The 16,789-nt window shown below is 48.0% G+C and overlaps 2 protein-coding genes across 15 annotated transcripts; one reads left to right on the top strand and one right to left on the bottom strand.

The window, feature by feature from the left end:
• Window positions 1–358: 358 nt before the first annotated feature.
• HNRNPH1 (heterogeneous nuclear ribonucleoprotein H1) lies at window positions 359–16,042 on the bottom strand. 13 transcript variants are annotated; one of them, XM_069028906.1, is made up of 16 exons: window positions 16,025–16,042; window positions 15,184–15,295; window positions 9,193–9,252; window positions 8,256–8,393; window positions 7,246–7,401; window positions 6,902–7,045; window positions 5,256–5,394; window positions 4,078–4,256; window positions 3,772–3,843; window positions 3,559–3,692; window positions 3,257–3,392; window positions 3,009–3,092; window positions 2,826–2,876; window positions 2,419–2,502; window positions 1,718–1,810; window positions 359–1,139 (listed from the first exon to the last, which is right to left on the bottom strand). In XM_069028906.1, the coding sequence occupies exons 2-16, from the start codon at window positions 15,230–15,232 to the stop codon at window positions 1,015–1,017; spliced, it is 1,644 nt and encodes a 547-aa protein (XP_068885007.1). In that variant the 5' UTR covers window positions 15,233–15,295; window positions 16,025–16,042; the 3' UTR covers window positions 359–1,014. The 13 variants fall into 13 exon arrangements, with proteins under 13 accessions (XP_068885007.1, XP_068885006.1, XP_068885008.1 ...); XM_069028905.1 differs by lacking the exon at window positions 16,025–16,042 and adding an exon at window positions 15,856–15,956; XM_069028907.1 differs by lacking the exon at window positions 16,025–16,042 and having other exon boundaries at window positions 3,559–3,671; window positions 15,184–15,512.
• Window positions 9,259–14,599, top strand: LOC138118112 (deoxycytidine kinase 2). Of its 2 annotated transcripts, XM_069028919.1 has the most exons (7): window positions 9,259–10,148; window positions 10,777–10,892; window positions 11,290–11,483; window positions 11,701–11,848; window positions 12,090–12,205; window positions 13,542–13,641; window positions 14,291–14,599. In XM_069028919.1, exons 1-7 carry the CDS (start codon window positions 10,049–10,051, stop codon window positions 14,327–14,329), a joined length of 813 nt encoding a protein of 270 aa, XP_068885020.1. In that variant the 5' UTR covers window positions 9,259–10,048; the 3' UTR covers window positions 14,330–14,599. The 2 variants fall into 2 exon arrangements, with proteins under 2 accessions (XP_068885020.1, XP_068885019.1); XM_069028918.1 differs by having other exon boundaries at window positions 13,542–14,599.
• Window positions 16,043–16,789: the final 747 nt, after the last annotated feature.

Genomic DNA, 16,789 nt, shown 5'->3' with positions numbered 1-16,789 from the left:
TGCTGACAAAACCACATCTTTAAGCAGGATGTTTGACAAGTTGCATTTATTGAAACATGGTTGCAGTAAGCTGCTGCGTCCACTGCTGCCTACAGGAAAGTACAGCATCACCTCACACCCCCCCCCAGGAGTTTTAGGGCCCAGAGCCCCTGCTCAGGGCACAGCCATGCAGTGCTTTGAACCAACGCACACTGGGCACCCCCGGCAGTGGGGGTGGTGGCCTTTGCTCCCCCCCAGTTGTCACAGTAACACTCTGGGGGTCAGTGCAGCTCAGCAGCTGCATGGCAAGAGCACAACCGCCACAGAGGACACGGGTGCGAGTGCAGTTACAAGAAGCTGGAGGCCAAGAAGGAGTGAGTTCCAGTTTTTAAAAGGAAGATTTATTTAACAAGTTTCACTTAGCGCAATACACCTAAAAAGGAAATCACAATACAATGAAAGATTAAATCAAGGCCTCAGAATTTTATACGAACACCAAGACCAAAATCCTAAAGTAGCCGTATTGCGTCTCAACATGTTTCCCCCATTAACTTAAAAAAAAAAAAGCTTTAACATGCCTTACAGGATATTAAAAGAAATAAACTAGAACTAACATGCCAAATGTTCACTTTGATTTTCAGACACAGCTCCTATATTGGTTCTTTACAAAAAAGCATGTCTCTTTCAACATGTATTCAAAACAGTGTTGGATGTAATATGGTATAAGAGCAACATTTAACATAATTCAAACAGCTTTAACCTAAATACGCTTACTGCTTAAATACACTCCTACAACAAAACTAACTTGAGAAACGCTCCAAATTGTTTAACAGTTATAGTTTTTACTTGGTTATTACATCCTAGATGAATGTTCATTTCTGTATGTTCAAAAATACTGAACCTGAAAGGTTTTAAAACAATCCTGAATTCACTTACAGTAAAGCATAAATCACAAGCTCGTATTGCAAAACTGTTAAACTTAGTTTTTTGTTTTTTTGTTTTTTAAAAAAGATGTGACCAAAAGTCAGCGATTGGTTACATTCCCCAGCCACCACTCATGTTGGACATGTTGGACATGCCGCCCATTCCGTTCACTCCCATGGATGCGCGGTTCCCACTGCTGTAGTAGCTGCTGTTCATGGCGCCCTGGCTCCCGGGGTCTGAGGGGGAAACCGACAGCAGGTTCACAGCTGCCTCAGGCCGACTCGAAGCATCCTTGCCCCAACGCCTGTCCTTGCTGGGCCACCTCGTAAATACCGTCTACCGTGCCCAACGCTGCAAAGTGTCAGTTTACAGCTCCGTACCCAAAGTCAGTTACCGGATGTTCAACGACAGCACGAGCTCTGCCTCACCCCCCTTCCCAATCCAGAGCTTCACCACTGCTCTGGGGGAATAGGGAGGACCCAGCCTCCCATGACCCCCTCCCCCATTTGTAATGTGTTTAAACAAAGCTGGTCTCCAGCTTTCAGATTAAGGAAAGAAGTGATCAGAGCAATGCGAGTCTGGAGACTGGCATTTCCTGTCCCTTCCAGAAAAGTTTTCCGTTATTTCCCCCCTCAGCTCCCCATTGCTGCTTTGAATCAATTCCCCACCAGTTCCCCAACATTCACAGTAGCCACATCTTCAATTTTCAGAGCCTGTGCTGCCCAGGTTATAACAGAACCCTTCAACACCAGTGAAGGGCACATTAAGCCAGCTGCACCTGGCCCAATGGAAACCAGAAAAGAAATGCTCTTACCATAGCCACTCATGCTGCTTTGACCTCCATATCCTCCTCCATAACCCCCACTCAGCTGCTGGTTGCCTGGAGCACCATAACTGGATTGGCTCCCTTTTAAGTTAAGAGTAAAAACATTAAAAACTTGCCAGTCAAGATCTGTTCATCATCAACAAACCCAGCCCTCACCCAACCAACAGCCCCTGCACTCTGGCACTACCTTGCTCACACCAAGGGAAGTTTAACATGCTCAAGGAAAGTGATGGGGTTTCTAAAGACATCCCTGCAATCAAGCAGCAACAAGAACTTTAGAAGTTACTTTTACAATTTCTATGGACTATAGTAAACAGGACTGATCTGCACTGTAACATACCCCAAAGACTTAAACTTGGCTTTAAGTGACCTCACACAGGAGTGCTGCCCTTCCAGAAGCACAGCAGCTCATTAACTGGAGTCACTCATTTGTACATGGCCCTGCAGACTTATTCCTGCTCCAGACTGGTTGTGCATCACATCACAGCAGTGCTGTGGTTGAGCACACAGACACCTGTGTTTAACAACTGCTCTTCACCTCATCACTTGTCTACACTCCTTTCTGTAGTTTCAGTATCAGCATTAGAACTTCAAACATTTTGTAACCAAGTACTATAAAAGCAGCAGTGTACCCACACACCCCCACCCCAGCACCCTCAAGAAAGGAGCCCCCCAGAAACCAACCCCACCTTCATCTCTGAAACCAGCCCAGCTCGGTGTCAGGAGGGTATCTGTCTTATAGGCACAACAGCAACAGGCATTAAAGACTTGTGCTGCAAACACACATTTTATATTTTTAAGCGATTTTGAGGTTTGCCAGAGCAATTCAGACAGTTTCTCCCAATTCCAAATCTCTCTCCCTCACCATCAAGACTCAGCTTGAATGGCAGGTCACGTGCCACAGATACATCCTCCATCACCGAACTATGTTCTGGTGTCCCCAATAGGGAAGGAGAATAAAAAGGACAGGCATCTCCCAGAATTTCCACTACCACACTTCCAAGAAGCCACGCATCCCACCAGGCACACCACACTCAGCACCACATGTTTATTCAACCTATTAAAACTCAAATGTATTCCCAAAAGGTTCATATACCTGGCAATGTGCTAGTGTTCCAATCTTGGACTACCCCTTCCGATTCCTTGACTGTGTGATTAAGACAGAATGTTGAATTTCAGTTTTGATGCTAGGCACACAATAAGCAGGAGCTGTACAAAACGAGCCAGCTTCCTTCAATAGCAAGTGCTTGTTTGGAAGTGCAGTGAGACTGTTACATACCCATTGCTCCCATCATCTGACTGCCATAGGCACCACCAGTTCCTCCTGCTGTAGAATTCAGGAAGAGTTCTACGTATCTGTGTTCTGGAAGAAGGAAGTTTTCCTGTGAGAGCATTTCACACCAAACCCATGCAGCTCACTGCAAGTGAAGCTGCAGTAAAATCTTTGGCACTCCACTTGCAGGAGATTCACTACACTGCAATGCTGTCAGCGCCCTAAAGCCACCTATTCCAAGCAGTCAGACTTACGCATATTTGCTTTGTCTTTGGACATAGCAGCCACTGCGTCCTCATGAGTGGCGAATTCAACGTCTGCCTCTCCAGTTACTCTGCCATCTGGTCCGATCTCAATGTGTACTCTTACAGGGTTCAGAGGTGAGAAGAACTACACACAGAACAGTCACACAGATTAAAACGCACCAATGCAACAGTTCGGGTTTACAACAAGCCATTTTCTCCAGAGGCACACTCCAACTGCAGTGCAGCTAGCATGTCCCACAAGGGCCCTGGGACCTGAAGCCATGCACTGGGGAGCAGCATGTGGCACTCACGTTGTAGATGTCGTTCTCCGTGGCTCTGTAGGGCAGACCTCGCATGTGGACGCAGTGGCCGGTCGTGCTCTGGAAGGTGGACGATCCGTCGCCGTACCTGTGGTCCGACATCCCTGCGGAGAAAAGAGTCCATTCTAGGTCTTTCAGATGTATTTTAGTTTCTTTTGGGACATGTCGTAAGTTCAGTTACTGTTCCTATTAGAGATCTCTTACCTCTTCCAAATCTATCAGAACCAAACCCATAGCCATCATTATACCCATTGTAGTCATCATAACCTCCATAACCTAGAAACAGATTGGACATGTTCATTTCAACTACACAAAGATCCAAATAAATTTTCATTTTGACTACAGAAAGATCCAAATACACAGTACAAACTGCAAACAACAACTACTACAACATTTCATTTCTTCTACAAGAATTAAGGCCAAGGACACATACACAGCTGGGGAGACACTACCAGGTCCAAGAGTTGCTGCTTTTCAAACGAGCAGCTCCCTGGGCCTCGGTGCACTTACCTCCTCCGTAGGCTCCACGCCTCATTCTCTCCAAGCTACTTCCTCTACCCAGACTGTTGTATCCGCGCGTCAGGCCGGGCCTGTCGTACGGACCAGGTCTCTGCATTGCCAACAGCTTGCGGGGAGGGTCGTAGTGAGTGCGCACCTCTGCTCGACTACTCTTGAAGATCTCAATGTACCTACAAGCGTTTGCACAGGGAGAGCTCAGTCTTTGCTGCCTTCCAAAACCACCTCACAACTTCACATTACAACAAGCCATTTAGTCATAGCCTTGACACTGGCAGTAATTTTAAGCCAGGTTTCCTTACATTATGTAGGCAATGACATTCTATTACAAGCACGACATTACATTTAAATCAGGGTATTTTCAAGAAATTAAAATTACTGAAGGGTTTATGTGCTCCTCATACTTTGCAGTATCCCAACCTTAAGGGTGGGGGAGCAATACAGATTCCCCACCCACCTCCCCCCAGTTTAAGGTGTTAGTCAAACAATGTAGGAGGGACTGGTGTCCACTCAACTCAGCACTGTTGCTCAAGGCAACGGAAACAGAGGGTTAAAAACCCGATCTCCACCGAGAGTTTAACCCATCAGAATGCCACAAAAAGCTCTGCATGTACTACTGAACCCAGCCTATGCTTCAGTGATTCAGCATAGGCACAAGGTGCATGCTTCAATGAAAAATAGTCACAAGTAAAATAGAATAAAAACCCTTTGTGACAATTTCTTGAAAGCTATGCTTATTACATTGAAGATTAATACAAGTAAGTAAATTTGTTACATTTCAACTTATAAAACAAGTTTAGAAAGTATCACATTTTCTTATGGTAGTAAGAATACTGTGCATGTCTTTAGAGCTAAAGGCAGAATTGGTGCTATTTTGAGAAGTTAAAGCCATAGTCTCTCAACTTTGTCATTTCCAAGCTATAGTTTTGAATGCCTGTTATTACTCATTTTCCAAAATACATCTTAGTTTAGCCCAATTTTATCTTGTATTTTTGGGTAGATCTAAACAGTCTGTGCCACATGCACTGTAGCAATCAATGCCTTCACTCATCACCGAGTTAGAGACCAAAATACTATTTTGATTTGGCTGTTAACACTTTCAGAAGAGAGAATATGGATTTAATTGTTTACCATAAGAAAAGTGACAGAGCCAACCAACCATCCATCCCCACCTGTGCCCTATTCTTTCCTTGTGTTTCTTTAGAGCCTTTTCAGCTATTTCCTGTGAAGCAAACTGCACGAAGGCCTCCCCCGTACTCCTCCCCTGGAAGTCCACCGGCAATGTTATCCCATTTGGCACGATTTCCAACCCTTCAACCCAAGGACAAATAACCCCAGTAGGGGGGCAATATTAACATCACAAGCCCAGTCATGAGTTTTTTCTTATAGCTTTAAAAACACCAGAATTTAAACACTTTTAAGTGAATGGTATGTTGATTCTAGAACACCAGAATAAAAAATGGCACGTCAATAAAGAGCTCCATGATCACATACCATTCAGTTCAGGTTCTTAACCCACCCTGCAGAGCTCAGAAATGCTCTGAGGGTCAGGGACAGCCCCTCAGAGAAGGCATCTAATGCAGGGTGTGTTAAGAACTTCACACATCATTACAAACCTCGTCAATTCTGTGAAAGTATTTAAGATGAACTTTTAAAGAGAACTTAAATTCAAACACAGCAAGTTAAACAGCTTTATACAGAACAAGTAATTTTACTAGAAGTCACTCAGGTAAAATAATTAGTCTTATGCAAACATTAAGTTTCAGCATTGATTTTTTTTAAATCTTTAGAAGCACTTAATTAAGAAAAAAATCATGAATTTTCAAGTATTAGTTCCTGAATAGAAGAGACACATTTTGCATATTAAGTACATTAACAACTTACAAAGCTTGAATTACTTCACCATGTAAGGAAAAAAACAGCTTAAAATGCATATGGCTTAGAAATTGCTCTTGTTCACATCACCAATTCAGAAAACAAAAAACAAGTTCTGAGATTTTAAAATTGGAAATGTTTCTACTGTATTTTAAAACAAAACAGTAAGCTCAATCATATCTTGTTATAGCAAAACATTTAGAAATCTAATATTTTGAAAATAATAACAAGTGAAATCCTAAACAATCAACAGATTTAATTCTTAGACATTTTAATAGTCTAATTCCAGTTTGTAAAACATAAAACGCTGCAAAAAAGTAAAAATTAGTCAAAACAAGACATTATCTCTTCATCCACAAAAACTTTGAGCTAGGCAACATCAAGGGTTTGGTGGAGTTTTTTCCCCACAGGAAGAGAAAGGGGCAAATGTGGAAATCTGTTCTTGGGTAGAGTTCAGCAGGTCGTTTTTCTCTGGAATTTCATTCAATACTAACTCTATGTTGGGAAGAGGTCATGGGCCCTTACTGAGAACCTGCTCCTCACACAGAGCCCAGTGGTTAGGGTATTCTACATCCTTCACTGATCAGGGCCAACCAGCCAAGACTGAGGATGGAAATATCCTCCCACCTGAACTGTTCAGCTTTACTTGGAAAGCAAGACACTTTTCTACAATCCTTACTTGGAACAGTATGTCTCACAGAGTATAAATTAGAGCAGCTTTTTGGCATTCCCTAAATTACTTAATTATCTAGTACTTTAGGTTAGGAAGTGATCCAAAGGATTCCTCAAGCCCAGAAAATTAGTGCAGAATTGGTTTCTTTACTTTTAACACCCATGATAATACTGCTGGAAGTACTACTGGGCAATCCATGCTTGTTTGGTTTGTTGGGGTTTTTTTAGCATAAACCAGTAGTGCTATAGCTACTACTTTTATCCCACATACCTGAAAAAAACTGTACAATTTCTTCTTTACTACAGCCAAATGGGAGTCCTCTAAGACGTACAAAACCATCATTAGCTGTATCAGGGCTGTTGGGACCAGTATGCTTCAGAACCCAATCCATTTCAACGTTGTTTGACTTGAAAACTGTAAAAGGCACTTAGAATTAATGCATTCTGGAATAAGCAAGAGTTTTTAAAGTCATTTGCCTTGAAACTAGTCAACTTATGATATGCAAGTCCATTTGTCCTTTCACATGCATTTTAAAGAGACGAAAAAAGCAATTAACCAAAAACCCATCAAGCACAAACACAATGTAGTCAGTTACTAGACCAACTGAATCAAACCTTCAACATATCTGTGTCCCATTGTTTCTCTGTCTTTTTTCAGGGCCAATTTCACATCCTCCTCTGACTCAAGTTCAGCAAATGCTTCTCCACTTGGTCTGCCCTCCCTGGTGTAGATGAAACGGATACCCAGAGCCCCGTTCAGAATTTTGCAATCTGAAAACAAAACAGGAAGGCCGGAATAAGGTTAATTATTACAAGAACAGTATTACTTTGGAAGTTTCAGAGAGCCTAAAAAGAAAAATGTACTGAGTATCAGTTATATCAACACAACAAAACCAGCAGCACTCTTGTTACAACTTTAAAATGAGCAATTAACTAAAGAGACTAACTAAAGTTACCCTTCTAGTCAAGCCTACAGATCAACATTGAGGATGACTGCAAATTAGCTATTTCCAAAGCTTTTCTGCCTCAAGTTGAATGTACTACCTGCTTTTGATCATAACTTTCTTATTAGCATGAAATAAGAAATAATAACAATCAGTGTAAGTGTAATAAACTAAATCAGAACCAAATCCAATATGCCAAATTCTTGACACAGTTTTAAAAGCTCCAGTTTCTGCCAAAAGCATGTATTTATCACTGTTATTTACTACTACAGAATGCTAATAATCTGGGGAAGGACACACACACACTAAACACTTAACAAGAGAGTCTGTTGGGACAATACCAAGAACTAAACTGATTTAGCTTCAAAATTCTTGCTTCAGGTTGAACTTTAAAATGGAAGCTTCCCTCTCCTGGTTGCTCAAGCAGCCAAGGCAGCTGTGGCTATTCCAGCAACTCTGAGACTAAGCCCCTTTGTGTTGAGCTCGTGCTAGAATAAGCATGGCTTTGCATACCAGGTTGTGGCTGAAGCACTTGTTGCACTACAAACTTCACTGAATGCCTCCTGGAACCGCTCACTACAGCACTCCCACTGCCACAGTGCCCCTGGGAAGGGACCCAGAAGTGACAGCAGAGCCCGGCCCCTCTGCCCCCCCCCCTTATTCCCCCACAGCCCCACTTACCGGAGAAGAACCTCTGCACCTCCTCGGTGGAGCAGGACCAAGGCAGCCCCCGGACTTTCACCACATATCCCTCGCTGCTCTCCGTGTTAAGCATCACATTGGGAGTGAGGCTCTGCTCCGTCTCGGCTTCTGTGGTTGCTGGAAAGACCAGAACGGGCCCTTTGAGACGCTGCTCAGCACGGCCGCCACCCGCACCCCCTCAGAGCGCCCGGCGGCCCCCCTGGCCTATGCCCCGGCCCTCCCCGAGCCTCCTCTGCCTCGGGCGCTGCCGCCTCACACACACGGCGCCGCTCCCGCCCCCGGCCCGCGCCCTGCCCCTTCCCCGCACGCACACATGGTGGGGCTCCGCGCTGGTTCTAGGGCTCCGAGCCTGATCCGCTGTCCGGAGAGCGCCTAGTCCCGGTGAGGCGGCAGCGAGCGGGCGAGCCTGTGGCGAGAGCGCGCTAGGAAATGGCGGCGGGTGCTCCCGCTTCCGCTGGGCCGGGCCTTCCGCCGCACAAAGAGCGCGGTTCCAGACGCCGCCCTGGCGTGCCCGCGGCCCCCGGCGATGGCGCAGCGCCCGCGGCCGGCTCGCAAATAACGGCGTGTGGCGAGCGGGCACCGAGCACCGCGGGCCCTGCGCCGAGCACGGAACCGGCTGCGGCGTGGCCGGGACGGGTGCGGGGCGCGCGTGCACCGGTGGGGCCCGGCCCCGCCCCCGAGACCCCGCGCGCCGCCCGTGCGCACGCGCTGCCCGTGCCCGCGCGCCGCCTGTGCGCACGCGCCGCCCGCCCGCCGCGCCGAACAAAGCCCCGGCCCCGCGCGCCCTGGGCGCCGCTCGCCGCACTGCGCATGCTCCGCGCTCTGCCGCCCCCGCCCCGACCCGTCCCGGCTCCCGCGTGGCGCGGACAGCGGAGCGCTCTGGCTGCACACACCGTGTGTGGGAACTAGCACTTACCAGCTTCAAAGGCTGACGCTACCCCACGTGAAACAATCTGCTCGCTTCGGTCACTGAAGCCTGGTGTGTTTGGAGGAGATGGGGAAAGAAGAGACAATGGGTCACAATTATCATAAAAGAAAGGAAAAGTTAATTCCCTCCCGTTTCCTCCAAACACACCAGACCTAGCTAGATTTCACCCTGAATCTCAGTGTTACCGAGGAGGAAAGAGGAAACTGGAGTAACTCATCATCTAAGAATCCTCCATCCCCTTACCCCTTGAATAAGCAGCTCATGTTTCAACTTGCCTACGTGGGTGATAGAGGGGCCATGCCTAGAGTTACGCAGGCTCCTAGAGCCCCTGACACGGATATTTAGAGCCCAGAAGCTGCTCTGAGCAGCCTCTGGATGAACACCCTTCACCCACGAGTGTTTCTTCTCCAGTTAGTACCGAAACAGACTGAGAGCCTACACTGCCCCATCTCTCACGTAACTCACGAGTTCCGGACTACTAACTACCCCACCCCCACAGCTGGAGGCTTCTTGACAATTTTTTTTTAACTGCATGCTCAAGTTTACGTAAGTAAATCAAACAACATGGTGAACTTGTTTACAGTAATGCAAATTAAATCAGTGAGTGGAACCTTGCTACAGCCACTTCCTGCACAAAGCTCTCTTCTCCATTTCACTTGCCGAACGCCCATTTTAAAACACCGCCGCGGTAGGAGCGGGGCAGGAGCGGCGGGGGAGGGGGCAGCGCCTCCGCCTCTTCCCGGGGAGGACTGGCGGGAAGCGGCCATCCCGCCCACCGGCTGGCGGGACGCTTAAAGCGCGCTGGAGCATCTGGGAACTCCTTAAGTTCCCGCTCGGCACCGCCATGTCCACCCCGGCCAAGCGGCACTGCCAGAGCCCGGCCGGCTCCCTCGAATCCAGCTTCCAGAAGCGCCTCAGGAAAGTTTCCATCGAGGGGAACATCGGTGAGCTGGGCGGCGCGGGGAAGCTCAGAGCGGTAGGGGAGTCGGAGGAGGGATGGGAGGGCGCCAGGCCGGGAGCACCCCAAGGGGCTGGGATGCGGGGGGAGACAGAGAGAGAGGCGGCTGTGGCGCTCATCAAGCCGGCTCTGCGGGCAGCGGGGTGCTCTGCAGGGAGAGCCGCACCAGGACCCGAACCCGGAGCACGGCTGGGGCGGATGGGGAGCCCCGCGGGAAGAGTGCCCGTCTATCACACCGAGGCGCAGGGCGGACTCGGGAGCACAAACTCCCGGTGCCCCCCGGCCCGTCCCGGGCTGCAGCGCCCGTCAGCGCGCGCCCGCCCGCGCCAAGTCCCAGCGCCTGCGCGGTCGCTCCGCCCGCTCTCCCCCCAAGCTCCGCCCGCCGCGGCAGCTCCTAAAATGTCGGCTGCGGCTCGGCCGCCTTTATCGGCCGGCCGGCCGGCCGGGCGCGGCCCCTCTGGCGCAGCAGATTAGCGCTGTTTGCTCCACGGCGCACCCGGCCGACCCCGCGCCCCAAGAGCCGCTAACAACCCTCACAACTGCCCCCCGCGTCCATCGGTAGCCCCAGAGCAATCAACCCCCACCCCTCTCTGAACTGCTGTACTCTTCCGCAGCTGCGGGGAAGTCAACGTTTGTCAGGCTGCTGGAGAAACACAGCGATGAGTGGGAGGTCATCCCCGAGCCCATCGCTAAGTGGTGCAACATCCAGACAGCTGAGGATGAGTATGAGGTAGGTGCGCAGGACTTGGGTCGGAAGAAACTGCAGGGGGTTACACAGCCAGGGAGCTATGCCAAAATCCAGCTATACTTAGTCTGCAGCAGCCAGAGTCATCCCCACTATCATACCACAGTTGGTCAGACACTCAAATTGTAAAGGCAAGATACTACTGAATGTATATTCCAAATCACATCACCTACTCCAAAGGAACTCAAATCTGGAACTCAAACAAGTTACTCAAGCTGTTATGAAAACCACCATCACCTCAAGAAAAACGTTCCTCAGGTCCTATGCCTAGGCATTTTCTTAGTGATAAAAAAAAAGGCCATGAATTCTTACATAAACATACCAGAATTCAGGATTGAGAAAAGCAGTACGTTCCTATTAACGTTTTTCTCTTGCCTTCTAGGAACTTTCAACATCTCAGAAGAGTGGAGGAAACTTACTTCAAATGCTGTATGACAAACCCACAAGATGGGCTTACACATTTCAGACTTATGCTTGCTTGAGCCGAGTAAAAGCACAATTAAAACCTGTCTCAGCCAAGCTACACGAAGCAGAACATCCAGTGCAGTTTTTCGAGAGATCTGTGTACAGTGACAGGTAATTACTCTCACAGCACAGTAAGAACTCACATTAACAGCTTCCAGGTCTTTAAAAACATGGAGCTGAGAAAACACTTGATATTTAAACTAATACCTGCAAGGGAGCCGGCTTGACTAAAGCATTTTTTTCAGTATCATCATTCTGTTCTAATGACAAGTGCTTTGGTAGTTCACTTTTGTCATTCCTGGCATAAGACTGATGTGTTTCATTGCAGATACGTATTTGCTTCTAACCTGTTCGAGTCTGGAAACATTAATGAAACAGAGTGGTCTATTTATCAGGACTGGCACACATGGCTTTTGAATCAGTTTCAATCAGATATAGAACTGGATGGCATGATCTATCTCAGAACCACACCTCAGGTATGCTCACTAAAAATTAAGGCTTTTTAGTTCCAACTTCATTTTCCAGAGGCTTAAGAGGGTGCAAAAAAGTTATTCTAGATTTAACTCGTTTATGCTCAGTCAAGCATCTAAAATAAATGCTCACTAATATCTAGCATTAGTCCTTCCAAGTTAAGGACCACGTTATCCATTTAGCTGATGACCTACAACACATGATTAATGACCAGGTTTATACTCCTCTCTTTTTTTTTTGTTTCAGAAATGCATGGAAAGGCTACAGATGAGGGGAAGACATGAGGAGCAAGGAATTGAGCTTGAGTATTTGGAAAACCTCCACTATAAACATGAAACCTGGCTTCATGAAAGGACTATGAGGTAGGAACCCATTTTCTGTAGCAAGTTTCAACTTGCAGGCAAGGCTCTTTCCTACCTTAAACCTTAAGTTTTATCTACTTTAGCATTTAGTCTAGCTTCACTCAGGCAGCTAGATAGACTTAAACCCACTTCAGGCTTCAAGACACAGAACTTTATCTAATTTAAAACCTTTGTTAAGCATTAGCTTCAATTAGGAAGCTTTATAGTTGTAACTCCAGCAAGAATATGGATTCTGCTAATTGGAAGGACACAGGAGTAGGACACTTGGTGTTCAGGGGCCAATCACATGCATTTCTCACCATGCAATTTGTGTTGCAATGTAAGGGGCACACAAGACCCCAACTACCTTTAAACTGGCAGGACTGTATTTCACCGAAGTTTAAATATTAATCCTAACTTCAATTTAAACAATAATCAGAAAGGCTTTTGGCAGACCTGTTACACACAAGAAACCTAATCAGCAACTGAGCGATCTCTGCACACCTTTCCTCAACTTCCTTATTGATTCTTACTGGCTTTCCCACCTAAAGAATCTCTAAACATGAAAGCAGACTCTACATTTTCCCCTAGAGGAGCTCAAAATACTCTACTGAATGGGAAGCACAACAATTCCAGGAAAAGTTCATTATCGGTTTGATCTACTTGCTGAAGTTTCACATACAATGACCCAAATGCTTAGGAGATGGGGCATAGTGTGGAATTTTGGGAATGTTTACATTGTGTACTCATCCCAAACTTGTAAGTGAGCACTTCCTGTGTTTGTAATAGGAACACTGAAGTCTGCAAGCACAAGTTACAATGTTGTTCAGGACACGTACTGCATTTTAGAAATGCCTTCCACTCTCAGAAGAAAGACTAACTACTGCTCCCATCTATTCCTAAACTGAAGCCAAAATGATCTTGCTTATGTCCAAGACATTTTAAATACCAGTCTTACAACCTGTTAAAGAGGTCATCCCCATGAAAGGAAGCTTTAAAAATGCATTTTGGTAAGTGGATTAGGTGAGGGAGACACAGATCAAGGGACATTTAAAAAAAAAACTACTCCGTCTTACAAAATCAGTTCCTGGTAATTGATTCCATGACAAGAATGAGAGAAAGGAAATAAAGGTAAAAACTATCATTCCCCCCACTTGTACGTAAAAGAGAGATACTAAGAGTCCAGATTTGTGAAATATAAGAAGAGCAATTAAGGTCAAACTTGACATGGGCTTTATATTTAAATTATGGGCATCAGCTTCAACAACTTGGGTGCACGTGGTAATCAAGAGCAGAGGTCTTATATACACAGTATTTTATGTAGTTTTTACTGAAACTATGTTCTTCCATTTAACAGAGTTGATTTTGAGAACATTAAGAAGATTCCTATTCTAGTTTTGGATGTTAATGAAGAGTTTAAGAACAATAAAATTAAACAGGAGTACCTAATTGATAAAGTAAGTATCAAACGTTGGGGGATTTGTATCTGCTTTTCTTCTACAGTTATCATGCATGCAGTGACACCTCCAGAGGTGGGAGGGAGAGTAAACAACCGTTTAAGGAAACAAGGTGGTAATACAGAGATCCCTTCAGTCAAAACAATGTTTACCAGTTCCAAGGAAAGGCAAGACTTAGGAAGTAAATGTCAAAAGAAATTCTTATGGAGTTGTTTGGCCAGTCCATGGGAAAAAAACCACCTCCTCCTAATACCTAAATGCATGAGGAAGTGCTCTCCTAGCAAACCCTATAAACCATTTTCTTCATCTTGCTCTGGGTCATCAATTTGAGATTACTGAAGAATGACTCCTTTAAGCCAAGTCTAATTCCCGCAATTAAACAGCTCTAAATAAACTGGGAAGGGGAGCACAATGATCCATCCTCATGGAAACCAGCAATTAATAGCTTCGTTTTGAACAGACAATCAGGCATGCCATCTTCTACCTTGCCCCTCTGAAAGCCCACATGGATTTCAGGTCATGAATTAAATGTAAGAGCAAGACATCACTGGAAAACTATAGTAACAAACCATTTCTTCCTGAAAAAAGGGAAAAGCCTAGTACTTTAGCTTTTAGTGCACCAAATAATACAAATGCTTTTTTCCAATAGGTCAAGTCTTTCCTGACTTCTTTAGAAGATGAAAATTAATTCGAATAACAAGTTCCTGAAGTTCACCCAACACTCTGTGTGTTAAAAAATTTACTTGAAACAAATGCATTACCTGTATAGCTTATTTTAAAGCAAGCCTGAAATGTTAATATATGGTTTGGTGTTTGATTTTTTTTTCCCTTTCTTTTTTCCCTTGTCTGATCTGTGCGGGTTTTGATAGAATTTTTTGTATAGCTAAAAAGAACAAGTGCTTTGATAATGCTGTTTTTTCTGTGTATTCTCTGCTGTTTAATAAAGATTTAAAAGTCATATTGCCTCACGAGTGGTTCTCCCCGCGGGGGAGTTCAGCGGTTGTCAGAGGCCGACACCCAGTAAACAGATAGCAGGCGCTAAACAGGGTTGTTTTGCAATAACTGGCACGGGTTCACCATTTTAAGACGAAACTGTTATGGCGTCCAGAAACCTTTACTTTCAGCTTCTGCTTTACTGAGTGGCCGTTTCCACCGGATTTACGTTACTTAAGGCTGGACGTTAGACCTGTAATAAACTGTAATTTACGCTTATCTCGTTTGCGATCTCACCCCCACCCCACCCCCCCTCCCCAGCACGGGGAGGGACCCGCGGGCGCGGCAGCGGCGGAGGCGGGACAGCGACCCCGGAGAGCCCCCGCGGCCCCGCCCGGCACGACGCACGCGGCGGGGGGGGGTTGAGCGGCGCACGCGGCCGGGCCCGTCCCCGCCGCCCCCCCCTCCCCCGCGCCATCGTGAGGCCTTCGCGGGGCCTCCGCGGCACCGGGCCCGGACAGGCGGCACCGCGACGGTCAGATCGCTACCCCCCCTTCCCCCACGTTCCCTCCCGCCACTCCCTCCCCGCCCGCCGTCGCTGGGTCTTACCCAAGCCGGGGATCTCGCCCTCGGTCTCCTCGGTGTGACAAGGGTCCATCTTGGCCGCGCCTTCCCCGCAGGGGCCGCAAGAAGAACAAAGCTGGGCGGGGGCGCTCGGGCGCTGCGCGAACAGAAACAAAAGCTCAACGGCGGCCGAAGGGGCGCTCGGGGGACGTGGATCGGGGATCCGCGGGGGGTTTTTCAGCACTCCCGCGGGGATGGGCCGCGATGCAGCCGCCGGTGCTCCCGGTACCGCCCGCTCGCTCCGGCTGCGCAGCGCCTGTTCCGCGCCTATAAATGGCCGCCGGCCGCGCAGGGCTGCGCGCTGACGTCACGCGCCGCCCGCCCCCGCCAGCCAATGGCCGCGTGACAAATTGAACGCAGCCAGTCACGTCCAGCCCCCCGCGCGCGCGGTGGGGGGGGGGGAATCATGGAGGGGGGAGCGCGCGACCGCCCCGGGGGTCCCGCGAGCCCCCGTGCCCCCAGCGCCCGTCGCCGGCCCTGGGTTCGAGTCCCCGGGGACCCAGGTTCGAGTCTCACCCCCGCCTTGGCTCCGGTTCGAGTCCCGCCCCCGCCCGTTCCGCTCCCCGGTTCCCGAGCATGGTGGCGGCCTTGTCCCTCCCCCCCACACCCGCACCGCCGCCTCCTCCTCGTCCCCGCTCCCCCGGCACCCCCGCTCACGGCGAGCTGCAGCCGCGGGGCTCCGGCGGCGATCGGCGGCTCCGCGCACTGCAGCACCGCCCGCCGCCGGTGTCAGCTGGGCGCGGCTCCGCCTCCTGCCGCGGCGGGGGCCGGGCACGGCGGGGCTTGCGCGGGCCTGGCCGGGGAGGCCTTGGGGGCTCATCCGCACCTTTGAGGGCCTTGTGTGTCAGCCCGGGCACGGGGAGCGGAGCCCGGCCTGAGCAGGCCCCGCTCGGGCACTGCTGGGGCTGCTTGGGTTTGGCGCAGGAGGTTCCTGCGCTGGAGCTGCCCCTGGGAATCCCCGAGTGGGTGCTGGGAATGGCCGCTTCCCACACGCCCTCTGAGCCCTCAGATCACGCTCTCCCAACCAGACCGCAAAGAATCATGAGCTGAAGCAACTTCAGGTTAAAATAGCTGCAAGGGAGCCGGTGGCATTGAACAGATAACAGGTGACCTTAGGACTGTGGAGGTGTGGCATCGATTCCCAGCTTTGTTTCTGGCCGAGTGTTCGTGAGTGTAAAGCAAACAGCAAATCCCTTTGCTAATCCCTGTTGAAGCCTTCGCGTTTCCAGCAGCAAGATAATTATATTTTTTGGCTTTTTATAGTGTGTATTAATATTCATACACTGGGGTACATTTACTATATGTCATTTTATTAGTCTTGATTGGTATTTTTAGTCCCCATTACTGCATTTGAAAAAGGACAGAAATTTTTTTGTTGTTGTTTATGCATCATGATCCATGTGATTAAATGGCTTTAAAGAGAGCTGTAATGGCTGTTCTTTTGCCATCTAATTTACAGTAAGAAATGAAGCCTGATTTGCCTAGTATTTTCCTGACTGTATGTTTATTTAGTTAAACAGGATTCTGATTTAAAACCTCTCTTTAGAGGTCTCTTAGGAAATTAAAATCATCCCGTGTTCATACTGACAAA

This window comes from Aphelocoma coerulescens, chromosome 13 (genome assembly GCF_041296385.1).
Source record: "Aphelocoma coerulescens isolate FSJ_1873_10779 chromosome 13, UR_Acoe_1.0, whole genome shotgun sequence".
In the NCBI taxonomy this organism is placed as follows: Eukaryota; Metazoa; Chordata; class Aves; order Passeriformes; family Corvidae; genus Aphelocoma; species Aphelocoma coerulescens.
The sequence above is the reverse complement of the archived record's forward strand: the minus strand, read 5'-3'. Positions and strand labels throughout refer to the sequence as shown.

Excerpts from the sequence above, each read along its gene's own strand:
- LOC138118112 (XM_069028918.1), top strand. The coding sequence starts at position 10,049 with ATGTCCACCCCGGCCAAGCGGCACTGCCAGAGCCCGGCCGGCTCCCTC. Across the intron at positions 11,484-11,700 it reads AGATCTGTGTACAGTGACAG|ATACGTATTTGCTTCTAACC; the intron begins GTAATTACTCTC and ends GTTTCATTGCAG. Across the intron at positions 12,206-13,541 it reads CTTCATGAAAGGACTATGAG|AGTTGATTTTGAGAACATTA; the intron begins GTAGGAACCCAT and ends TCCATTTAACAG.
- HNRNPH1 (XM_069028906.1), bottom strand. The coding sequence starts at position 15,232 with ATGGACCCTTGTCACACCGAGGAGACCGAGGGCGAGATCCCCGGCTTG. Across the intron at positions 9,253-15,183 it reads GGGCGAGATCCCCGGCTTGG|GCTTCAGTGACCGAAGCGAG; the intron begins GTAAGACCCAGC and ends CAAACACACCAG. Across the intron at positions 2,877-3,008 it reads TCAGATGATGGGAGCAATGG|TCAAGGAATCGGAAGGGGTA; the intron begins GTATGTAACAGT and ends TTAATCACACAG.